The sequence below is a fragment of the Elgaria multicarinata genome, chromosome 3 (assembly GCF_023053635.1).
Source record: "Elgaria multicarinata webbii isolate HBS135686 ecotype San Diego chromosome 3, rElgMul1.1.pri, whole genome shotgun sequence".
In the NCBI taxonomy this organism is placed as follows: Eukaryota; Metazoa; Chordata; class Lepidosauria; order Squamata; family Anguidae; genus Elgaria; species Elgaria multicarinata.
In genome coordinates, this window is record NC_086173.1 from 107,968,694 (window position 1) to 107,995,531 (window position 26,838).

Below are 26,838 nucleotides of genomic sequence, written 5' to 3' on the forward strand. Positions count from 1 at the left end.
TACAAATTCTGAGGCTTTTTATCTCATATAGAGAGTGCTTGTGACTGGACACAATATTACTCCCTGATTTAGTGTTATAAGAATGAGTCTACTTCCTTCCAGGACTTGTGCTTTCCCTCTCCCCTTTCTTCCTCTGGTGGAGTTGTGTGGAGAAGATGCTCCTACTTTCATTATAGATTAACTGCAGTTTAAACTATATACTGTGGTTAATCTAAACTATGTTTAGTGAAAAGAAGCCAGACATAAACTATAGTTTGAAATTGTGTTTTCTAGACTAACCATAGTTAAGGTTAACCATAGTTTCTCTAGGTTTGATAGACAGAGCAAGCTGCAGATAATCAAAAAGAAAACTGAATATGTCAGTACTCCTTGCAGGGGAGGAGAAGTGTGTGAACACCTACAGGGAGGCTAGGATCATTCCTTAAATTTATTTTGGTGTATGTCTCCTGTACAGCTAAGTTTATCTGTACATGGGCAGACCAAGCATAACTTACATTTTAAGTAATAAACAGAAGCTTTTACAGACTAAACTAAATACAAATCAGGAAGTTACCACATATTCAAGTTTTTCAAAGTATTAATTAATGTTAACATCTGACAGTTAAGAAGGTAGCAGAAAATATGGGCTATACTCACTGCAATTTGTCTTAATCGCCCCCAAAGTGTGAAGTGTGTGGGATGTGTTTTATAAACAACCATTGGCTACTGTTCATTGGCTAATATTCAGTTATCTCAGTTTGAACTAATCAAGAAATATTTGATTCTGTATTGCTATGCAGAAGGCCATTCACAAATTTGCATGTTGTGAATTTTTAGAGTTTCGCAATACATCAAGAAAAAATATATATTTATTATTACATTTATATCCCAGCTGCAGGCAGCACACATGATTATCTCCCAACCATAACCTTTTTATACTATCAACAGCCCTGTGAGGTAAGTTAGGCTGAGAGTTGGAGACTGTTTCAAGGTCACCCGTGAGCCTCATGGCTGAGAAGGGATTTAAATCTGGATCTCTAACCTCTACTCCATTCTGTGTATATAAAAATACACAAGCTATAACAATATTAACAGATTAAAGGCACTTTCCTATGCATGTTTAGACAGAAAAATCTCCTACAATTCCCAGCATGCTGCTGTGAGATTTTTTTTCTGTCAAAACATGCATAGGATTGCAACCTAAGAGTAATTGTTTTGCACAGTGTCACTTGGTATATAGTAATGGCTCTTTTGTCTTTTATTCTAAGGAAGAGGATGCTAATTGGCAGTTCCTGTGGTTGTGGTTTTCACTCACTACAGTCATGGGTTTGGATCCAGAATCTGCCTTCTGTGAAAGGAAGGGCTCCACTCACAGAAGGTTCTCTTGCCTGATTTTGGGGGATCCTCTCCCCACAGACTCACACACTACAGCTCACCCAATCCATCAGGGCCTCCTGACTCTCTCTGTAGCACTTTAAGTGGGCTACTGTGGGAAGAAGAAGGGAAGTCCACTTCCACCATCACAGTTGATCGAGATTAAACCGGGACCCAATCTATGAAGAAATAGCTCACATGGAAACAGAAGCTGTTGCCTTCTATGTGTCGTTGGACTACAACTCCTATCATCTCTGGCCGTGCTGATTGGCTGATGGAATTTAGAGCCAACAACATGTGAAGGGCTGCCCAACAACAGCTGCCCAACCCTGAATACAGCTTTGTTTTAACCAGTTAATAATAATATTTACAATTTTAATTACTTTTTCCATCTTATTCTTATATTATTCTTTATAGGTTTGTTTTTTGGTTTCAGAAGTACGTTGAATGTCTTAATTATTTCCCATATATTTTGGTTTTGCAATCTTGGGCCTCATGCATGGTAGTTTACTAGTTATGTAGGCAAAGATGTATATATTGTTTTAGAAACTTATACCTCATCCTTCATCAAGTTCCCAGGGTGGCTTACAAATAATAATAAAAATACTAGTAAAACAAAATAAAAACATTAAAACAGCAAAGTTTAAAAGAGCAGCATAAAAGCAATATAAGCTGGTGTTAACTGAAGGTCATTATTGTTTTAAATCAGAGATGGGCAACTTGGGGCCTCCAGGGGGCATTTTCAGTCCCCAGGCACATGCACACGCTGCAAACCCACTGTGGGCATCCAAAAAAAGAAAGGAAAAGAAAGGCATCTGTAACAGTTATGGCATGCTAAAAGTGTCAAAATTAGCTTGCTTACAAACTAATTTTGACCCTTCTGGTTTTCCATAGCTACTACAGGCAACATTTAAAAACTTTTTTTAAAAAAACAAATTTGGGTATGTGGTGGCAAGCCGTGCTGCATGTGGCCCCACAGGCTGTGTATTGCCTACCCAGTAACATTAATTTAAAAACTAGGCTGCGGTTGGAATTTGCAGAAGCAGCAGCATTGTACATAATTGTTTGGAGAAAGAATAGACTGTTTTGCTTTAGGTTTACTTTCTTTGCCAACTAGTTTATTTTGTAGATAGGTGAGGTATAAATTGAATAAAATAAGAATAAGGCCTTTGCTAGACCAGGCTATGTCCTGTGGTGATACCTGGGATCGCCCCTGTGCATCCAGGCGACGCACAGGGGATCCCGAGCTCAGGCAGGGATCAACCCTGCCTGGCCCCGGGATATAGCCTACCCCTCTGGGCCTGATTTTTCCGCAGTCCTGGGCTGAGCCCGGGACCACGGAAGCTGTAGCCTGTTCCACCGCTTTTCCCGGCTCCATGTGGTTACTCATGCATAGCTGGGAGAAGCCGCATATGGGCCGCAGCGCTCCCCAGGAGCGCTGTGCCCATTGGGGGCAGGGGGGGGGGAGCGAGGAAACCTTTTTTTAAAAAAAATCCTCACCTTTTGTCGTTCATGCGCTGCTGCGCACCTGGCCCTTTAAATTGTAAAAAAAAAAAGGCGTCTGATGTGTAGACTACTGTAAAAAGAAGGGAAGAGAAAACCCCTACTGTAAGAGCACAAAGAAAACAAAGGGAGGAATCTCCACACAGATTTCAAATAGTATAGCGTCCCACTTAGTTACACTTATATCACCCTGATTATTTGTGTAAAATAGATGATTTGCAACAAAACAGTGGTGACTGTAGTGTCATTTACATCACAGTAGAACCATTGTTTGACTCTCCTTTTTACTATTTGAAATCTGTTTGGGGATTCTTCCCTTTGTTTTCTTTGCGACAGCCCATGATAGCTGCATCGCGGGCTCTCCCCGCCTGTGTCACAGATTTTCAGGTAGGTCTAGCAAAGGCCTAAGAATACCTTTGATATAGATGATGTCTTGTAGGAAGTTATTTGAAAGATGGGAGTTGTTTAAAATGTCAATGTGTTATTTATGTGTGTTTGGTTCTTTAAAACATGAACAACATGAAGTAAAATGTATTTTAGTTTTTTTCAGCTCTCCCTAACTCTGAAGACAGAATCATGTGTGTAACATACTAGTCCCCTTGGTCATTTTCAGGGCTTCCTGGGGTTTGTTTATTATTCAGTCTACAAGTGCCTTCATTGGGATCAAAACAGACATTATTGTAAATCCAGGGAGCTTTGCTATTGGGTGGTATAAAAATACAATAAATAAATAATATAGTAGCTCTCTCTCTCTCTCTCGCTCTCGTTTTACTCTAGAGTAAATGTAGTGCCTTAATCCAGATCTTTTTTCTCTCCTTTTTTATTTTTAAAAGAACTGTTACCACCCACACTAGGATCCTGATCTTGATACCTAGTCAATAAGGATTTAAAGTAATATTTGTTTTGGCCCTCAATGTAACATTGTGTATAGCACTGAGACAACACTATACATCCAGTTGTTGAAATATCGTCAACTTTCCATTGTGCTTTTCAACTCTCAAAAATGCCATTATTTTTGGTTAAAAGTCTAGACTCAAAGGATTGCTTACAGAATGACCCAGGTTTGTGAAGGATTCGAGTAGTTGTGCCATTCTTGAGCTGGAGCTTTATGTCAAAAGTGGACAAGAAGTTGAATTTTCACATGATTTGCATATCTATTCAATATTGTTAAAACCAAATTTTAACACTAAAGTTGTGTGCAAAACCTTTATCAACTTCTCCAACCTTATTAAATAGGGGGCATCTTCAGGACATTAAAGGTTACATGTTACATATCAACACATAGTGTTGCCATTTACTCTCTCTAGGATCAACAAGACAACTGAATAATAATGTCACAGTGGATTGAATGCTCCATTGTATATAGAGAGTTTTAAAAAAATGATTATAAAGTAAACATTGCATACTAAAAGTTCATAATGTGAGAGATCTGAGCAAATTAGGTTACATTCCAGTTTAATCTGGAGAACAAAGCTGGCATTATAATGAGTTCCTCTCAATACAATGTATTGATATAAATAGTAATGGCACATTTGCACTTCTTTATTTTCTTCAGTAGGTGGTGCTAGAAAATTGTGCATTGGCTTTTTAGGCATAGTCCTAGTGTTTATTAATCTTTCTCCCAAACAAGGAAACTCACATTCATTGTGGTTAGTCTTAAGAGTATCTCAGTATTCTTCATGCACAAATCAAGGTTTCTTTGTATCTCAGGTTGTTAAATTAGAAATGAATATGAGATTTCATTATTTGTGAGATATATGGGAGAATATATTGGAGAAAACTGCAAGTCCAACATTCTGAACTCAAATTTGGAAGCACAGACCTTAATGTGAACTTGGGAAGAAAAATAATGTGCTATTGACCCTGACAATAGGGGCAATACAATTAGTTTAAAAATGAAAAACAATCCATTCTCATATGGAGGCTGGGTGTTATTGCATCATAATCCCATTTGTATTCTTCACATTTACATTATCCTAAAATAATTCCTAGATTATCAGCTGTTTGCAAGAAACCCAGATGTTTGCAAGAAAAAAAATTACATTTAAAAAAAGTTATTTTACCTCTAGCTAATATGCCTTTATCTTTTTAAAACAACAACAACAAAGTGTTCATTTGTGTGTGTGTGTGGGGGGGGATACTGAGACTTCTTGTTGCTTGCATTTGCATGCACAGTTGGCATTACAGAAAAGTTAAGGAAGGTGATCTTCCCATGACCTTTACTTCAGCACCAAATATAATAGAACCTACAAATCCTGGAAAAATTGAATCCTACTCAGATTCCTGGATCAGCAACCTTCACAAGTCTAAATGGATACAATGCAAGCAATGTTCTTTTGGAACTAAAATCCTGGCAGTTCATCGACTCTGCTTTCATGGGCTCATCTTTTCATTTTCATCTGCGTTGGCTCATCATTTTTGCCTGGTGGATGATACAATGGAATTAAAGCAAGAAATATAAAAGGTGCTAAGAAACATGGGAGTTTACCACAATAAAAGGAAGTGGGAGTTCCCCATAGTAAACAAAAATTTAATCAAGGTGGATTATGACAGACAAAAGGAACCGGCGCACTGAGGACTACAGAGAATCCATGAAAACCACACAAGGATTTGAGCTGGTCCTAATAAAGAGGATGGCTTGTCTTTACGAAATTTTTCTCCATCACGTTCTGACTTTAAAACGGATTGGATTGTGCAATATAATCTGAACAATAACCACAGAAGTTTGCACTACAAAAGGAGATGCAGACATTTTTAAAAATGTTGGATGGCATTGGCTGAATGAAGCTGTGAACAAAATGCAGGCACGCTGAAGTATTTTTGTACCATTTTCATGACCCTGGAAATTCACAATGACTTATTCAAGTACAGTACCTCTGCTCTTGAGATGAAATCCAAGAATAAAGGGAAACAAAATTTAGCTAAGAATTTAAGGAAACAGTAATGATTACTGAAGCAATATGGAAGCAAGACTGTTGTAAAACAAATGCATTTGGATTATAATTGATGGTTGGTGGGTTTCTCATCAGTAATGCCAGTGAAATAGTTCTGCTTATTGCATCCACTGGGCTATTGTTGTTTTAAAATGAAGCTTGTTGCATTCATTATAGGTTCAATATCAAATACCTGTTTTGTCTTCCAATTCTTTGTAATAATAAAAGTTCAAATTATGGGTCTCCTATATTTACAGTGTTATACTCGGAAAGGTTTTCATTTCATTTATAAACAGAGGACATTGTAAAACAGATAAATTTGAGCACAACTACCTTAAAGAGAACAGAGACACTAGTAACACAGTACTAAAATCTCAGTAGCATACAATGTGACAAGAGTACTATAGATATAGATATGGTGATGTGATCATTTTAAACAGATAGTTGAAACTGAAACCATAACAGTCTATTGTTTGTCAAGATTAGGATGCTAGTAAACAACATGTTCTATCTTGTTTTGGTTCATTTTAAATAAGACAAAAAGGGAGGCAAACTCAAAAGAAGAAAATGTATTGTGCTCTCCGTGTTTCGGATATCTCCTTCAGGAGCTACAAATCAAACAAATAAAATGAAAATAAGAATAGTATCTTAGAGACAATACCCTGATCCTTATTACAAAGTTCAGGGAACTTACAGTATCTATGTTAGAATTCCACATTTTAAAACAATTTTAAAAATGAACTTGCACTGTAACATATAACATGCAATATTCCCAGAAGCAGGACATAAGTGCAGAGACTTACTACCTCTGATACTGGAGGTAGCTCATAGCTATCAGGACTAGTAGCCCTTGATAGCCTTCTCCTCCAGGAATTTATCCAACCCCCTTTTAAAGCCATCCAAATTGGTGGCCATCACTATCTTTTGCGGAAGCAAATTCCATAGTTTAACTAGGCACTGTTCCTTTTATCTGTCCTGAATCTCCCACCAATCAGCTTCATGGGATGACCCAGATTCTAAAATTATGAGAGAGGGAGAAAAATGTCCTCTTACCAGCTTTGTCCACACCCTGCATAAGTTTCTACACTCCTATCATGTCCCCCCCTTACTCCCCTTTTTCTAAGCTAAACAATCCCAACTGCTGCAACCTTTCCTCATAGTAGAATTTGTCTTTTTCATAGCTGCTGCACACTGGGTTGACATTTTCATCAAGCTGGCCACCACAACCCCAAGATCTCTTTCTTGGTCAGCCACAGCTAGTTCAGATCCTATCAGGTTATACTTGAAGTTGGGGTATTTTGCCCCAACATGCATCACTTTGTACTTGCTTGCATTGGACCACTTTTACCATTTTGATGCCCATCCTCCCAGTTTGGATAAATCCTTTTGCAGCTCCTCGCAATCCTGTTTTGCTTTGGCCACCCTAAATGATTTGGCGTCAACAAACTTTGGCCAATTCACTGCTCATTCCTAATTCCAGATGATTTATGGATAAGATGAAAAGCATTGGTCCCAATACAGATCCCTGTCAGGCCCCAGTGTTTATATTTCTCCATTGTGAGAATTTTCCATTTATTCCTACTTTCTGCTTTCTGTTCTTTAACCAGCTACTGATCCATAAGAGGACCTCTCCTCTTATTCCATAAATGCTAAGTTTGCTCAGGAGTCTTTGGTGAGGGACTTTATCAAAAGCCTTTTGAAAGTTCAAGCAAATACTATCCAATAGATCCCCCCACTCCCATCCACCTGTTACTGACATTCTCAAAGAACTCTAAAAGGTTAGAGTTCTTTGAGAACTCTTAGAGTTACCGCCCAGAGAGCTTCGACTATTGGGCGGTATAGAAATGTAGGACTTATCTTTGCAGAAGCCATGTTGATTCTTTTTCAGCAGGGCTTGTCCTTCTATATGCTTACTAATTTTATCTTTAATAATGATCTCAACCAATTTACCCAGAACAGACATTAAATTAATTGACCTGTAATTTCCTGGATTCCCCCACCCCTCGATCCCTTTTTTAAAACTGATGTTACATTGGCCATTCTCCAGTCATCTAGTACAGAGCCTGTTCTTAGAAACATGTTACATATTTTTGTTAGAAGATAGCAATTTCATAGTTGAGTTTTGAAAACTAGGATGGATACCATCAGGTGATTTATTAACTTACAATTTGTTGATGTGTATTAAAATACTGTGCTATCCTAACTATAAAACACACTTGTTGACATGCATGTCTGCTTTGTTCCTGATTAAGGGAAACTACAAGTTATCATTCGGAGTTAGACTTAAATGCTAAAAATGTTTCTCTTATACTGCAATCTTATACATGTCTACTCAGTTGTTGTTCAATAGGACTTATTCCTGAGTGAGTGGGTAAAGGATTGCAGCCTAAGCCTCCTACAGGTCTTACCATGTTAAAGTAGAATGGAAATAAAATAACTTGTTGATGAAAATAATAACTTAAGGGATTCCGATATTTTAAGAGGCCCTCTGAGCTCTGAATGTTTTTTCTAATTGCATGGAAGGAGCTTTTCAGTGAACATTTGCCACAAACCTGTAGCAATGTTTACATGACTTAAGATGTAGGTGGCTAGGGTAACATTTAAAGGGTCCATATACCTTTAATAAAAGTGTAAAGATTTGCTAAACCTTAATAGTCCAAACTTTGAAAAGAATGGACTATTTTTTCAGGTAGAGATTTAATAGGTGCCTTAGTGGATTATCTCCATTGTATGATTGTTGCTTCTCCTAGCATTGCTTCTTCACAATGAAGTGGGTGTAACTAAAAGACACGCCTTGAAAATCATAAAGGTGTCATATTTGTTTTGTGAATTCTTGGGCTTTTGTGAAGGTCAATAGTTAGACTCCCGCTTGCTCGCACTTATTTAGATAAGAAATATAATTGCGTGGCTGCTTTTGAATCAAGAGTACAATTTGAAGGACTGTTCAAATTACTGGAAGGCTTTGAATTTAGTGGCTTATGAGCAATTTCTGTAGAAGTACCAATAAAAATGTCTCCTAATCTTGTTTTACAGATTAATACGGACACCTACTACAAGATATCTGTTTGGATTCTAACACATTCAAGCGTAATCTCTATTGTTGTTTTAACAACCCCATCAATCCTTAGTTGGGTAGTCAAGAGCCGCAAAGCTGCTGTCCACGTGGACTGGTGCTGACATTTCTCGTCCAGCTGCAAGAGCCTCTCCTTCTAAACCTAGAGACATGGCAACAAATGGAACAAAAGTAGCTGATGGACAAATCTCCACAGAACTTAGTGATGCCTCAATTACCAATGACAAGCCTAAGACATTGGTAGTGAAAGTACAGAAGAAAAAAGGAGAGCTCCCAGAGAGAGACACCTGGAAGGGAAGATTTGACTTTCTTATGTCCTGTGTGGGTTATGCAATTGGCTTGGGGAACGTGTGGCGGTTTCCATACCTTTGCGGAAAAAATGGAGGAGGTACATGTTTCAGTTTATATAATTCAGTGTGCTGGGTATTTATTTATTTTTATTGCAACCAAGGACTTCCGATTAAAACTCACTGATCAGCATCAGAGAAGTGACACATGAGAACAGGATACAACTCCTAGCATAGGTGGTAGAAGGAGGATGCTTTTTGACAAGACAAGCTCAACAAATTTTACAGTTTGGAATGCTGCCAGTGCTTTGACCACAACAAGTGGGCATTTCAAGTAAGGGTGACAATCCATTTTTGATACTATCTGGCATTTGAAAACAATATTGCAGCACTATGATTATAATTCACAGAAATAGTTCACATGTATTTGAGTTCCATTCTGGTTGGTTTGGAATCCTTTGGAAGGGAGCAGACTCCACTCCACCAGCATCCAGCTCAACTGGAGGAGACCAAATTGGTTCAAAAGGATTGCTCTTTTTACTCTTCACCTTGCCATATCCTGAGGACCACCATGGCTGCTTCATACAATGACATATCATTATTCTGGGTAGCAGCCACATGAACTTGTTTTTCAAACATGCTTGTACTTTGCTTCCTCTGAGAATGTCTGCATTTGCCTCTTAACGTAATGCATCCATTCCCAGAGTAAGCAAGGCACAACTGATTTCAAAATAAATTCTCTGGCCAGGTCAAGGTTAGATTAGGGTGTTCAGTTGGATCTCATCCTCACTGTGATGCAAAGCAATGTCCTTCTGATTTTACTAAATGCTGGTTTAACGGGACTCTTCTCCCATCTATTGCATTCAAAAACAGCCAGAGAAAAACTCATATGACTCAACTTACACTGCATAATAGCAAATCGTTGGGCTAGAGAAAGCTATATGCTTAGGGCAATGGTGTCAAAGGAGACCGATTGCAACTAGGTTGCAATTACTGAAGCTAAGGGGCCGAACCCTGGGCACTGTAGCCTTAGCTAGACCTAAGGTTTATCCCGGGATCGTCCCGGGGTCATCACTACCTGCTTCCGGGATATCCTGTGTGTCATTTACATGAACAGGGATGACCCTGGGATGATCCCTCTGTCTCATAGAAATCAGTGGGACTGAAACGTGCTTAACTTTGGCTGGAGGATACCCAGCAACTTAGTCAACCTGCTAAAAGTAAAGATGGTTGGGCTGTGTTAGTTTTCACTGGAGGTAGCATCTCATAAGTGGGTAGTAGCAGCATATATAGTTTTATATTTAAAAATACTTTTTTCCTTCTGTTGCATTTAAGGGGAAATTAATGTTGGAATCCTTGGTGAAATAAAAAAAAATCTGTTAATTTTTATTTTAATGCTCATTTTCTGCATCCTTTCAGGAGCATTCCTGATTCCATATTTCCTTACTTTAATTTTTGCTGGAGTTCCCCTGTTTCTTTTGGAATGTTCACTTGGCCAATACACATCCATAGGAGGCCTTGGAGTTTGGAAGCTTGCTCCAATGTTCAAAGGTACAGTAATGAATTAAATACATTGCTTTTAATTCTATAGTAGACTTGCAAATTCAGGTCCTTCATTATAGTTGCAAAGAAAAAAATACTGATCACTTTAATAGTTGCCATTTCCCCCCTAAACTTACGCAACAACATTAAAATATGCACCGAATCTATAGGTGTCCAATGTGAAACAAATAATAAAATATTATCATATCTCAGATGCTACCACTAACTGAATATCCATTATTCCAGGGATTATGGAACTAAAATTATATAAATAAAATGAACCCCCTTATTTATGAATGATTTCAGGAATGAGTGTGTGTTTGATATATTGATAGAGATATAGGTATATAGTGCATGTGTATCACCTCTCATACAGCATCAGTCCAATGCAGCTTCAGAGTTCAGGCTTTAAAAATACAGCAATACAACCTTCACATTTCATAACACATTTTCCCTTCTATCAAAATATTACCACTTGCAAAATCTGGCAAAAGTCATTTTTCAACATCTGTGAATGTGTAGCTGCAGCCTGTCATTCTCTATGTGCAATTTGCACCTTTTATCCCTCTAACATATACCAGGTTGTCAAAACATTTTTGGACCTAGCTGAATTTGTGGGAGGATGTCATGAGTGTCTGAAACAAGAGAAAAAATTGATACTCTTCTAAGGATAGCTATTATTCCAACTTAAACAAACTGCCTTGTGAATTCTAGCTATAGTTTCAGCATCATTATTAATTTATTTATTCACATTTTTCTGGCATTTCCAATGTTCAAAGAACTTGAGCATTTTATCTTTTGCCCATTCACAACAAATCACAGACGAACACTCCTATTGTTCTACCTTTGAAGCGTTTGTGTGGAGAGACAGACAGACAGACTTTCCAAGACTGCCCAGTCATTCCACCTGAACAGGAATTTGAACCCAAGGGTTTCATTCTGTATTTATTTTTCTGTCCATACAAATTCCTTATGGACCATCCTCCGCATCCATTTTTCTACATATAATTTTCAGCTGTAGGACAACTATGTTTTTAGGCCCCTTACAAGTTCATCTGGAAACTGAAGGCCATTTCTTAAAGACCAACCTTGTTTCCTTTGTCCAACATCCAGGGTTTGATGACATTCAGTGAACATAGCATTCGTTCTTCTTGCTTGTCTGTCCCTCACGTCTTTATATGCTTGTTCCCTGTGCATGGCAAATGAGTCTTTCAGTACATAAGCAGAAGGTGCAATTTTACATGCCACTGTTCAACCCTCATTAAGATGGTTTGTAGAATTATCCCAAACTGAATTCCAAACCTGTGCGAAATCTGCTGCCAAGGTTGGCCTACCATTAGGCAAAATGGGGCAGCAGACTTTGGGTATCATGAAAGGCCAGCAAATTGTTGGGTATTTTATTTTGTTATTTTACTGCTAGGGTGGGGTTTTAACCTCATGTAATAACTTGGCTAGCTTTGTGTACTATTTGCTTGACTGTAGGTGGGGGAAACCATTTGCTTCTCTGCCTCAGGCAGCAAAACATCTTGGGCCAGCCCTGCCTGCTGCGTCGTCATTTTAGTATAAATGTGCAAAACACAACCTAATTTTATCTTATTTGAGGCTACGTTTTTCCAAGTGTTATTATTTCATTGATGTTGTATTTTGAACCTCTGCTGTCAAGAATATGAGAAATCTTTAACACTCTGACTTTTCCCCCCCTCCAGGTGTGGGATTAGCTGCTGCTGTCCTATCTTTCTGGCTTAATATTTACTACATTGTGATTATTTCCTGGGCCATATATTACTTGTATAACTCTTTCACTACGGTAAGTAACTTTTCTTTTTTAAAAAACTCTTTTTTTGGTTCCATTTGATTAATGGAACTAATAGCTAAAATGTTATAATATACACTAATTTACAAGACCAGGTCCACCATTATATTTCTGCCTGATTTGATTAGACCTGAGTGTAACAACTAACCTTTTCCATTGTCTCTGGTAGATCTAGACTAGATCCAGTTGGATGTTAATTATAATTTTCCATAAATCAGCTTTGGTAACTTCCTCCCCCACCCACCACCACCACCAATGACCTATAGTTATTGGAAAACTTGTAGAAAAGTAATGTCTGAATATAACATTTTTTTCTGATGACAAACTATAATAATAATAATAATAATAATAATAATTAATAATAATTCTTACCCTCCTCTCCCTCTGGATCGAGGCGGGGAACAACATCAAATACAAAAAATACTATAAAAGACATAAAACTGATTAAAAACATATAAAACTAATACATTATTAAAATAACAGCCAGACATCTTAAAATCCGACTGGTTAGGCCTGCAGGAAGAGATCAGTCTTTATAGCTTTTTTAAATTCAGAAAGACTGTTAAGTTGGTGACTCTCTCCCAGCAGGCCATTCCACAGCCTGGGAGCAGCAGAAAAGAAGGTCCTCTGGATAATGGTTGTCAGCCTAGTTTTCGTAGACTGGAGTAAACCCTTCCCAGAGGACCTGAGCGTGTGGGCAGATTGTATGGGAGAAGGTGATCCTGCAGGTAACCTGGACCCAAATCATGTAGGGCTTTAAAGGTAATAACCTGCACTTTATACTTCACCTGGAAACTAATTGGCAGCCAGGGAAGTTATTTTAAAATTTATATGTAAAAGGAATGATTATAGAAGTAAATAATTTTATATTGTATTGTACTTGTGGAAGTGAAGGCTGGAGTTGGTGTAGGTAATTTCTTCCCTATTAAAATCAATGCAGAGGGCGATTAGAAAAAAAATACTCCCAGACAATTCTCAGCTAGTCTTTGGGGAAAATCCCATTTGAGTTCAATGGGGCTTCACTGTGCATCGGTTTGTGACTTTTTTCAATCTTATTTATAACCGTTCACTTCCATCTTCCGCTCCATAATGGTCACTCAAAGCAACTCATAATAACGAAAATAAAATAATCAGAGACAAAATGATCAGCATATCAGTAGAGAGCTTGTGTGAAAAGATATATTCTCAGGAGGAGTTTAAAGGATGTTACATTTTCCACCTCCAGAATTGCACAAGGGAAGGTTTTTCATATGGTGGGTGCCGCTACAGAGAAGGCCCTCCATTGAGGTTCTTCATGGTGACATTCCGTTCATTTTGGAATTACTTCTTCCCTCCTTGATCTAGGACAGCCTTTTCCATCCCTGTGTCCTCCAGATGTTTTGCACGTAATCCCCAGCATTCCTGACTATTGACCACCCTGGCTGGGGCTGATGGAAGTTGAGGTCCAAAACATCTGAAAGGCTGATCTAGGAGCTGTTTAGAAGTTAGTCTCTCACATCTGAAACACTATGCATAGTGATTATCAAAGTGATGAGAGGTGCAAGAGTGGTGTGGGAGGAAGGGCACAATGAGCCCAAAGCACACTGCAGATCTCACTCAGTGTAGATGTGTGTAGGGCGGTATTGTCAAAACAAGTCTCCAACCAAAGCGTATAAACAGGATTGACTGGTTTTGAGGCTTTTTCATTTTGCATTGATTCATTAAAATGTCTGAAAGGGGGGTTGATAAAAGAAATTCAGGGAATTTGTAGTTTCCTTCATGATAGCATCTTTTCTTGCTAGCAATGAAGATTACATAAGAGTGTAGATAAGGGGAGTAAAGATTGCAATGTTAATACTAGAGCTGGTGTTTATAACTCAAATTCACACACACACCCAAATCACCATTTTATACGGTATGCCAGTATAGGGGGATTATTGTTATGATGATGATGATCATCATCATCTTTATTTGTATCCTGCCTTTTGCCCAATGCTGGGCCTCAAGGCGGCTTTACAAAATTAAAACATATAGTTAAAAGCTATAAATACATACAAAAATTAAAAATATAATTAAATAGGGTACCATGGTCAATGGTATCAAATGCCACTGAGAGGTCCAGCAGAATTAACAGGGACACACTCCCCCTGTTCAGTTCCTGGCGTAGGTCATCCACTAAAGCATCCAAAGCTTTTTTTGTCCCATAACCAAGTCTGAAGCCAGATTGAAATGGATCTGGGTAATCCGCCTCATCCAGGAACTCCTGGAGTTGGAAGACCGCCACGTGCTCCAATACTTTGCCCAAAAATGGAATATTGGAGACTGGCCAATACAGTTATCCAATACAGTGGGGGTCAAAGAGGGCTTTTTCAATGTGGGTCTTACCACTGTCTCCTTCAAGCAGGCTGGCACCCTGCCTTGGTGAAGGGAGGCATTGACCACTTCACTTACCCACTCAGCCAGTCCTCATCTGGCTGCTTTTATGAGCCAGGAAGGGCAAAGATCTAGTACAAATGTGGTGACTCTTGCTTCCCCAAGGATCCTGTCCACATCATTGGGCTGTACAAATTGAAAGGTATCCAATAATACTGGACAAGCAGGTGCCAAAGTTACATCCCCTGGGTCTGTATCAACTATGGCATCCAAGTCAGAGCAGATCTGAGGGATTTTGTCTGCAAAGTGCTGGGCAAATTGGTCACAGTGGGCTGTTGAAAGGACTGAATTCTCCTCTTGGGGGCCAGTATGTATCAGACCCCTGACCACTCGAAACAGCTCTGCTGGACGGCTCTTTGCAGACACAATAGTGCCACAGAGTAGGCCTTCAAATAGGCTCTAGCCCATGTTCGATCAGATTCACTCAGAGTTTTCTGCCAACATCACTCTAGTTTCCATCTCACTTGTTTCATTGATGCCAACTCCCTGGAAAACAAGGGGGCTGGTATGGCTCCACCTCGAGAGAAAGGACACTCAGGAGCAATCGTGTCCACCACCCAGTCTCATCTTAATCAGTCCTCCACCCCTGCAGAGGCACTGAGTGCCAGCAAGTCTAAATCCCACCAAGTAGTGATCTGTCCATGACAGCGGAACTATAGAAAGTTCCTCAACTATCACATCACTGTCACCCCATCCAGCACAGAAAACAAGGTCCAAAGTGTGCCCAGCAACATGGGTAGGGCCAGAAACTATTTGGGACAGACCCATGGTTGTCCTGGTGGACGAGCTACTTCCAACAGGGCAGCCTCAGCATGAATGTCGAAATCCCCCAGCACAACAAGCCGGGGAGACTCCAAGCCTGAGACTACTCTGGCTAGCTCAGGAAGGGAGACTGTTGAGCAGCAGGGTGGATGGTACAGCAACAGAATGGCTATTCTGTCCCAGGCACCCACAAACTTGAAAAATGGAGCAATTGCACAGAAAAGGAGAGGGAAACGAAGAGTGGCTTGTCTGTGCCTTTTTGCCTTTGGGCCTGGAAATAGCTGAGAAGGGCTTCTTTAACCTTTGCCCCCAGGAAGGAAATCTTTCTTCTCCCAACCCCACAACAAAGACGGAGAAATGTCTAAGATTAAGGGCAACTGTATATCTGAATGGCGTAACACATGTGACTGAGGTGGACTGAACAATAATTATTTTGGGACCCATTTATTTATTTTCATTGTTTAAGAAGTGGGAATACTGTAGCCCACAGGCTGAATGTGGCCTTCTACCTCCCTGCTGAGGCCACCAAGGCCATCTCCTTTTCTCTAAATCCCTGCCCTTGAGAGAAGGGAAAGGGAAGCCAGCTGATTGGGAGTCACCACGTCGAGGTGCCTGGATTCCTTGAAGCAGTTCCTGAAAGAGTGACTATTTCTTTGACACTGCTCAGCTCAGCAGTGGCCAAAAGGGAGCTGCTCTGGTAGTTCCTCTCTGTGCACAATGCAGGGAGAGGAATCCAAACAAGTCGACAATCCAGGAAAAAAATGCTCTCTTCCTGGATCATCAGCTGGCTGCTTGGATTCCTCTGCCCTGTCTCAGTTTACAGTAAAGAAACAACTTCTCACCCTGTCCAGTGTGTGTGTGTGAATTGTGTGAATTGTGTGAATGGTATGTATTAGATAGAATGGTATGTATTAGAGAGAAAGAGAGAGAATGGAGTGGTCCTTGCCCTCAGAGAAGCCCTCTGCATGAGAGCCAGTGTGGTGTAGTGGCTAAAGTGTTGGACTGGGAACTGGGAGATCCAAGTTCTAGTCCCCACTCGACCATGGAAACCAACTGGGTGACTTTGGGTCAGTCACAGACTCTCAGCCCAACCTACCTCATAGAGTTGTTGTTGTGAGGTTAAAATGGAGAGGAGGAGGATTATGTACACTGTCTTAGGTTCCTTGGAGGGGAAAAAGGCGGGATATAAATGCAAAAATAAATAAATTTCTCCAATGACAATATAACAAGTACTCTCTCACACAAACACCATTGATATCATTGCTACACAGACTCACACCCCAATCACACCTTTCATAGAAGGTTCTACTCATTCAAGAATGCGGTTTCAAGTCACCACATGAGTCACTGTTCAGGGTGCACCTCCTCTGAAGACTGGAAATTCTGCTGCTTCTAGATCAGAAGTCATCCTTCATTTCCCTTAATACAGAGCATACTTTGTGAGTTCTTTCAGACGGGGGAAATCGTGTTTCCTTACCATCGCTCTGCTTACTGCTTCCCTTCCACATTTGCAATGAGCTGAATTACACAGGAAGAGAGCAGTGACCACATGGCCTATGAGTTAAAACCTCTCTGCTTATTTAGTTGAATGGGAACAGTGCCCTCTTTGGTGTTTTATAGTGCAACTTTCAGAAGAATCAGGCTTTCCTAGGTTTGTTTGTAACCAGATTAATTTGGAAAAGGAGTGGGCGATGCACAGGAGGCTCACAAATTGTCAAAATGACCCATGAACTTCTGTGAGTGGCCAGTCATGAGTGTGCTATAAATTGTTCATTTAAAGAAGCCCTGTGTCTTCAGAAGTTCACATGACGCACAGAGGATCCCAGGATCAGGGAGGGATGATCCCTCCCTTGCCCCAGGATCTCACCCTCACCTTTGAGCCCACTTTTGCCATGGTCTCAGGCTGATCCTGAGACTGCAGAACGTGTGTGTGGGCATCGTGGTTTGTCCCGGTTCCTCGCAATTCCTTGCCAGGAGCCAGGAGCCGTGCACGGGGTGCAGAGCTGCATCAGGGGTGGGGGGAAGTGGGGAATTTTTTTTAAAAAATGACTTACCTTCTGCGCACAAGTACTCATGCGCTCCTTCTTCTTTGGAACAAAAAAATGGCGGCTGCGATGTCATGCGCCAAGTGTAGACCAATGCAACGATCTCGCGATCATAAAATCGTGAGATCGTCGCGGAACAACCCCCTGCTCTAGCTGAGGCCATAGAGTAAGGGAATCTAAGAACATGTAAGAGACAAAGCTGCAGCTGGAAAAAGAAGTGTAATCCATGGCAGTCATGAACCCTGGGGAAGATGAATGTGTTGAAAAATTAAAGCCAATTTAATTTCCTCATTGGCCATCATTTCTAGCAAAGCAGATATACCTTAGGTTACGCTGGCTTATAAAACATTGATGTTTTTATTCTTCTGTCCCCACTCCCCATCCCCACCTTTTTAATTAGAATCTTCCATGGAGACACTGTGATAACGCCTGGAACACGGACCACTGTTTTTCAAATTACAGTATAGCAAATACCACCAACATGACGAGTGCTGTTTTGGAATTCTGGGAGTAAGCCAAGAAGAATATTTTTTTTTCTCATTTCTATGAATATATGTAGTAATTTTCTTACTATATGTACAAAACCAGGTAAATTAGTGACATACATTTCCTCTTTGATTGCAGACGTAATATGCACCAAATGACAGATGGACTAGAAAAACCAGGCCAGATCCGTTGGCCATTAGCAATTACTCTAGCAATTGCCTGGATTTTAGTGTATTTTTGCATCTGGAAGGGGGTAGGCTGGACGGGAAAGGTAAGAGTATCTTTAGCAAACCCAAACACTGAAGTATGAATTGTTAGTATTCTAACAATTTATTTATTTATAGATAGTGATTTTCTATATTAGGGTGACCATATGAAAAGGAGGACAGGGCTCCTGTATCTTTAACGGTTGCATAGAAAAGGGAATTTCAGCAGGTGTCATTTGCATATATGGAGAACCTGGTGAAATTCCCTCTTCATCACAACAGTTAAAGCTGCAGGAGCTATACTAGAGTCACCAGATTTAAAAGAGGGCAGGGCACCTGCAGCTTTAGCTGTGGTGATGAAGAGGAAATTTCACCAGGTTCCCCATATATACAAATGACACCTGCTGAAATTCCCTTTTCAATACAACTGTTAAAGATACAGGAGCCCTGTCCTCCTTTTCATATATACTATGAATGCTTTTTTATGTGTTTTTAACCATTTGAATACTTCTGTAAATTAAATTTAAATACTATATATGGTTTGTCTTTATTGCTATACAAATTGAAAATTTAATTACTTGTGCTATTCATGGTGATAGTATTGTTATGAATGTAGGCATTTAACATGAGTAAAAATGATAAAAGCAGAAATGACAGTTGAAGTGGCAGACCGAAAAAGAGAGATCTGAGCATGGAGAACTTTAGCCATGTAGCTAGCATGCAAGAAACAAAATTGTGTTAAAATATGAAAAATAGCAACCTTACAGAATAGGATACAATTTTGCATATTATTATGCACACTATCATTTTCCTTGGTGTTACATGCAGAACATTCACACTCAAAATAAATTATTTAAAGTAAGCAGGGGGTTGGACTTGATGGCTTTATAGGCCCCTTCCAACTCTACTATTCTATGTTTCTATGAAGAAGGAAGAGCAGAATACTATTGGTCTCTCTCAGCTTTCATGACAACACACCAGATTTAATACCTACGATATTCCTTAAGCCCAATGTTAAATTCACTCAGAGAATTCTACCTGGCCATTGTTTCCAAAACTGTCCATTTCATTCTTTGTCTTAGGTAGTATACTTCTCTGCTACATATCCATATATCATGTTGCTTATCTTGTTCTTCCGTGGAGTAACATTACCTGGAGCAAGAGAAGGCATTTTATTCTATATAACTCCTAAGTTTGAGAAGCTCTCAGACTCAGAGGTAAGCATTCAAATTATTATTATTTATTGTTATTATTTGTCTAGCAACAGTCTCACCTTTGAAATTATACATAAGCCACCAGTCATAAGCTTATAGGCATGTATTTGCCCTTTTTAATTAGGTTTGGCTGGATGCTGCTACACAGATTTTTTTCTCCTATGGTTTGGGTCTTGGCTCACTGATTGCTCTTGGAAGTTACAACCCTTTCAACAACAATGTATACAGGTAAAGCAACTACAGTTCTCTACTAGGCTACAGTTCTAGAACTACAGATATAGAAAAATTGATCTAGTGTTCAGAGTGCCTGAGAAGTCTAAATGGAATGAATCTCTCCAATTTAATACAGGGTACACTCAAGCCAGAGTGACAAATGTATTGTTCAAGGAGAGGTTCTCCCTACAACACTGGACCTCTAGTTGAGATGCAAGGTGGAAATCATCTATCCTTCTAATGCCAAAGTTGAATGGTCTGGTACCTATCAGTTTGGAAACAAAATAAGTCAACCCAAAGACAAAGTAGTTGTTTCTGCATACTTGGGTGTCTCCCATCTATACAGAAGTATTTGTTTGTAAATTAAAAGAAATATATTTATTCCCCCCCCCAAAAAAAAAATGTCTGATAAGCCCATGTTCAGTGGCTTCTGGGACATATGGAATGTTGAAGGTCTTGGTTCATGGAGGAATGAAAAAGGAAGAGAAAGGTCTGCTTGATATCCTAACTTTGTCTACAAGACCCTTGACAGCTTATAGTTTCCAAGACAATTTCTATGCCTGGGTGAGATCCGTTCAGCCACCCATATCAATGTGATATATGATGTGAATTATATACAGCATCTTTAGATGCAAATCATAATAGAATAATGAATCATTTTTCAAATGGAGAACAACTAACTGGCAATTAAGTACACTGATACTTTTCTTCTTTAACCAAAACAGTTACCTTCCATATACATAATCATAACCCAATGTCAACTGCATTGAAGTAATCTATCCTGCCAGTGGAATTAAACCATCTGATTTTTCTCAGTATTACTATCCTCTTCTGTCTTTCCCCACACACAGGGATTCCATCATAGTGTGCTGCATAAATTCTTGCACAAGCATGTTTGCTGGTTTTGTTATCTTCTCCATTGTTGGATTTATGGCTCATGTCACCAAACGTTCTATTGAAGAAGTTGCAAAATCAGGTGTGTTGTCTCTTTTTAAAAAATCAATTTTATAGGTCTTAATAAAATAAAAATAAAAAGTGCTACTATGTAGTTCAAAAGTCGCATTTTCAAATATCACAATGTATACACACTAGTGTTAGATCTTCAATCCATTGCATTATAGGCGATGAGCTTTTATCTTTCCAGTGTTGAAGTATCAGTCTTTTAGCAGTCAACAGGGCACAAAAGATCCATTTACGCTGACCATGTGTTACTTTCCATGAAGCAGGTACATAATTTAAGATGGCATGTACATCAGAAAATATTAGAGAGCTCTCTAATACAAAGTGTATGTGTCTGACGATTTCCTCCTAAAAAGAGGCAAGTATTGGGCATTTCCAGGACATATGAGCAAACGAAGCATTAGCTGCATGACACCTCCAACAATAAGCTGACTTAGACAAAACTTTATTAAAGAGACGTTGCAGCATCGAATAGACCCGAAACAAAAGATTTGCTGAATAAGATGTAAATGGAGGTCCATTGATATATCAGATACCAATGCCAAAACGGCAGTCCATTGATTAGATAAAATAGGACATTCCAATTCCCTGTTTCATTACTGCTGATGACCCCATGTATTGTATTTATTCACTGATGATAAGCATTTATAAACATGAATCGTGAGTCGATATACCTGGTTGGCTTCAATAAGTGTTTCCAATAGCAAAGGAGACCCAAAGGCAGTAAAAGCCCCAGGGCCGAATTGGGATTCTAACAAATGTGTTCTCTCTCTTAACAGTTTCAGTATATTATTGTTTTAGTAGCTAGTACTTAGAGAAATTAACTCTGTTTAAACATTGTTAGGCCATAGCTAGACCTAAGGTTTATCTATGGATCATGCAGGGGCAAACCCTAGATGATCCCAGGATAAACCTTAGGTCTAGCTGTGGCCTTAGCCTCACCTAATATGTCACTGTTGATCAGTGTTTTGTTTAACCAACTGAAAATGAGATCATCCAATCCTCTGATCTGGGAAGGTCAAGGCAGACAGGGTGCTGTCCTCACATTTCTAATAGACTGGTTGCTTGCCTTTATCGCAACAGCAGTGATTGCTCTGAATGTCTTTAGGAAGTCTTTGACATTGATTTCAATTACATTGATTTGTATTTTGATTTAGAACAACTCTTACACTATTCTCACCTCTTCCATCTGTCTACCTCTCCTCTTCTTCTTCCTCCCCCTGAACTGCTTTGCTAGTGCAAGTAGGAGAGATGTTGTCTGAAAGCTGAGGTAATGGGGAACTTACTCTTGGGGAAACACCCCCAAACGTTTGATCCCTTGATTGGCTGTCTAGGAAAAACAAGCCTGCTTTCACCTGCAAATGTGAGGCATCTATACATGCCTAGCAACCAACATACCTCACACTTAACCCTTAGTAGCCAAGGGAAGGCACAGTGACTTTCATACTTCACAGGCCTGGAAGGAAAAGGTCAGAAATCAAGGTGAGCAACTGCCAACACAGTGTCTGGAAATACAACTGAATGACAGTGGAGGACTTGGACAGGGGCACAGGTGGAGCGGGTTGGGTGGGTGTTCCAGCTGAATTGAAGGGGAGGGAAGAGGTGAAGGAGGCAGAATACAATTGAGGCAGTAGATGTGGAGGCAAGAGTCCCAAGTGATGGAGAGAGGGAAGAAGCGAAGGAAAAGGAATGTGGGGATACGCAGCTAGGAATGGAAATTAGGGCTAAAATTTGCCTACCATCTCAGCCATAGCTCATCTTTGGCTGGACCTACACTACTGCTTTAAAGCGCTTTATAACAGTTTTGACAACTGTATATGGAGTATGTCCTGGGCTCCAACAGTTGACAAAACTGTTATAAAGTGCTTTAAGGTGCTTTACAGCAGTAGAGTAGATCCTGCCATTATCACTACATTTTCTAACACTATTCCCAGACATACACACACATCCACATTCCTAAGGCCTTCATCTGTGCTTCTGTGAACATGTGTGTGGGGAGATTTTGGGCCACTATTTATTTTTGCATGCACTTACCATTATAGCACACAGTAGGAGAAGCTCTTTTTCTTTTCTTTTCCCCCTTTTCTTTAAATAGACAAAAAAGCTTTCCTGCTACTTGAAGCAGTGGCAGTGAAATTGTGGTCATTTGCATTGTGTCTTAACGGGGGTGTGGGGGACGGGGGATGTATGCCAGCGTAGATAGTTTCCTACCCATTGGTTGCAATGAGTGGGAAATTGTTCATATACACAAATAACAAGAATAGGAGGGAAGGAAAACAACCCTCCTCCCTCTCTATTGCCCTGCTGGTGTAAGCCCAACAGGGCTCTGGAGAGAGGCAGTTTGTCCACCTTCATCTCTCCCCACTACATCCAATAGGATTGCTTTGTAGGTTTCCTGACCCAGGACATCTTGTCAAAGTGAGAAATTAGAAAACCAATCTGGCCAGATAATATACTACATTAAAATATTAATGTTTAACAGAATGGGTCATCTAGTGAGATAGCTCCTCTTAATGACCTCTATAGCAGAGCCTGCTTAAAGGATGATGCAGATACATCTCATGTAATGGGCATATAGGCTAATTGATTATTAGTCAGCATCACATTTTATATCAGTATTAAGTGACATATTGCCACTCAGTGTACTTTATCAATAATATACCCATGATACTACATATATTTAGCATTAGGTGTTTTAGATGTTTATTTGTGAGACACGTTTCATTCTGAGCACATATTCTCTCTCAAGAAATGTATAAAGGGCTCCCCAGAGCCTTGATTGCTTTAGCAAGGAAACCAAACCAAACAACATTCTCCTGAGTGCCAGGATTTAACTGCATAGCACAGCCAGTGTGTTAGAATATAGATCAATGCAGTTAAGCAATTGATCAGAAAGTGGACAGAATAAGTGCCATAATTATATTGGGCCTGTTCAGACGACACTTCAGGCTCTGTGGTTAGTGAAATTATAGCTGCTAAACTTGCTGCAGATGGTCTGACTGTGGTTAGTGAATTGAGCAGGGTTTAGCAAAATGCATCACGCAAGGCACCTTAAACCCTGCTGCTTAACTAAAAGCCTTAACCAGCAGGGTTTCAGGTTTCTTCTGAACAGGCAGAATATATTTACTAAGAACGTTGACATTATTTTAGCTAACCTATAGCCAAGATGAAGCATTAGGTTGAATCCAGATTTAGTCATACTTTTGTTGTTTATTCGTTCAGTCGCTTCTGGCTCTTCGTGACTTCATGGTCATACTTAGAGTAGACCAATAGAAATCAAGTAGACTTTTATTAGTCGTGACTACCTTAACTTCCAATTATTTCAACAGATCTCCTCTAAATATGATTAAATCTGGATCCAACCCATTGATCACATAGGTTCCCAACCTTTTGGTGCCTGTGGGCACATTTGGCAATTTGATAAACTATCCTGGGCACCACCACAAAATGGCTGCCACAGGAGGCGTGGATAGGCACAAGGACAAATAACCTGACCAGAAGACTAAATTCAAGGCATACCAACATACAAAACAACTTCTTTGAGACCACAGCTTTCTATGGAACCTTCTTGCCCACCCCTGTCAGCCATTTAGTTCTTCCACCCATCTCTCACCCCAGATCACCCACCATACACACATAAATTTGTAATACAAAATAGCACACTTGATCTTGCAATAATTACTAAATTAACAATATATGTATTTTTTTTCCCCATTGCTAGGTCCTGGGCTTGCATTTTTAGCCTATCCAGAAGCAGTAACACAACTTCCCGTATCTCCATTGTGGGCAATACTGTTCTTCTCTATGTTACTTATGCTCGGAATTGACAGTCAGGTAATACAAATGTAGTATTTATATATTATGGAATACGAAAGTTCAACAGTTCATGATATGCGTTTGTCAACACAGGAGATTTCTCACTGTAAAATGTCATCTGATTTCTTAAAAATATAGAGACTGCCAACAGAACCAGACATATTTGTATAGTTCACATGAAACATTTCCAGTCTAATAAACGATGGCTTGTTCAAGAGGGAACAAGTGATGAATTTAAGTGCTCCCCTTCCCTCATCCTCTTGAGCACCCAGCTTCAGATGAGAGTTTATGGTTTCTTAAACTACAATTTCCCTGTGAAGTTCAACAAATCAGAAAGTCTCCTCTGAAGGCAACACATGGAAAGAGGACAGAAATGGAGGAAAGAAAAAGGAGCACTTGAGCTTGTAGCGCATCCCTCTTTCAACAAATTGAAACATTACGGCCTCATTTGGGCATAACATAAACTGTAGCTTAGTGTTATAAATAAACACTATAGTATCAACTGCCCTTGGAATTAAAAATGACCATCTACATCCTTTGAAAACTGAAGGAAAATAGCCAGTGCATAGATTAAAATAGTGTTGCTAAAATTCTCCCTTGCATAAAGGCATAGGCATTGGTTCTGTTCTGAAAGCAACCGTCCTAAGTAAGTCCAGCTTCTTAGGAGATTAATTTTACTGAAGACATTAAAATGAGTGATAAAGGAGGGAAGTTGTCAAAAATGTATACTCCTGAGAGCAATACTGCTACCATGAATATGAATATGATACAGTCTAAAAGAGCTCTTTTTTATTTCTGATATTTCCTGCACTTGGGCCTTTAGGGAAGAGGTATGCACAACAGAATCAAACCTGTTCATAGCAGGTTGCAGACTTAATATTCATCTATAACCCAATCTGTTAATCACAGCAGTTTAATCTTAGTACAGAAGGAGGGGGATAGACAGGCCTTTAAATTATTCTGTGCAGGAGGAATAGAAATGAAAGGAATCTTGGATCCTTACCAATGATAGGATTGCAATACCAATAGCACTTGGATTGTGGTATTCATAAATTTAATATTTTTAAAAAATATGTCTGCATTATTTATTATAATATGGAATCCAGTAACGTACATCTCTCTCTGGTTTTCATTTGGTTCATGAAAACAGCTACAGTAGCCAATGACAACTGAACTACTGTCTTCAGCCTTACAATGAAACATTTCTATTTCCTCAGTTCACTCATAGAGGAACTAGGGAGAGGGTGCAGTTTGCCCCTGTGCCAACATGAGTCTACCATATAACTTCTGGCCATTCACAAAGTGATGGTGCAGCTCCTATTTCTCCACATTCCTATGTATTAAAGTTTTAAATGTCCATATTGCCTTCTGGTTTATATGAGACTGACTTAGGAAAAATTAATTAACATTGCACCAATTAAGGCAGGATGTTTGCATTTTAAGTGTGGGAGTCTCAGCATTATATCAAGAGCAGTTCATGAAATTCACTAGGTGGCACTGGGCAAGTCACAGGTCTAGCCTATATCACTGGGAAAGTGAGAACGTAAAATACAGAATTCTTGAAATCCCACCAAAAACAGAGGTAAAAAGAAACCCAGAAAATAAACTAAAGATTTGTTCATTCTTTCATAAAGCCTAAAGTTCTTTCTTTATTTAGAAGAAAAAGAACAACTTTAATAATTCATTCTGAAGAAACTGCTGTGAATTTAATTGGAATTTATCCACAACCAAGCATATCTTGAGGCTAATGAAACAGCTGAGAAAAGTAGCCTAATATTTTTTCACACTTAGAGTTTTGAAGTTTCTTTTGTAGTTGTTGTTTGTACTCACTCCATCTGCTTCATAGTATAATTTGAAATGTTTCTAATCCACAGTCAAAAGTGCTGCTGTAGTGATGTATCATCCCCAGCCTAGCTCTAACATGTTAAATGCAAGCTTACTGTCATGTTGCCAGTCTTAACACTCTTTCTACTGGCAATTTGATAGCAGAATGCCAAATAGGAATTGGTACTTTTTGTGGTTCAGCAACCACTCATTCACAATAAGGAAATAGCTTTAAGTTGTATCTGTATGTTGAACAAAGCATTTACTCCGACCCTAAGAAGAAACTTAAATATCCACTTAAGCATGCACAGGAGCTCTGCCTGTGGATCAGAGAGCACAAGGAACACTAAATCAGGTTGTGTATATTTATTAAACTGAAGTCTTGATTTACTTATT

At 39.4% G+C, this 26,838-nt stretch overlaps 1 protein-coding gene across 3 annotated transcripts in view; it reads left to right on the top strand.

Moving 5' to 3' along the window:
- SLC6A1 (solute carrier family 6 member 1) overlaps positions 1-26,838 on the top strand; it is a 102,485-nt gene that overhangs the window by 62,510 nt on the left and 13,137 nt on the right. For 2 of the 3 annotated variants that reach the window (XM_063121210.1, XM_063121211.1), the window contains exons 2-10: positions 8,823-9,250; positions 10,569-10,700; positions 12,398-12,498; positions 18,124-18,233; positions 18,348-18,480; positions 19,498-19,632; positions 19,754-19,857; positions 20,694-20,818; positions 24,524-24,636. In XM_063121210.1, coding sequence (XP_062977280.1) covers positions 9,013-9,250; positions 10,569-10,700; positions 12,398-12,498; positions 18,124-18,233; positions 18,348-18,480; positions 19,498-19,632; positions 19,754-19,857; positions 20,694-20,818; positions 24,524-24,636 — 1,191 coding nt within the window. In that variant the 5' untranslated portion in view covers positions 8,823-9,012. Of the gene's footprint in view, positions 1-7,549; positions 7,568-8,822; positions 9,251-10,568; positions 10,701-12,397; positions 12,499-18,123; positions 18,234-18,347; positions 18,481-19,497; positions 19,633-19,753; positions 19,858-20,693; positions 20,819-24,523; positions 24,637-26,838 lie in introns of those variants that run through there. The other variant, XM_063121212.1, reaches the window with a different exon arrangement.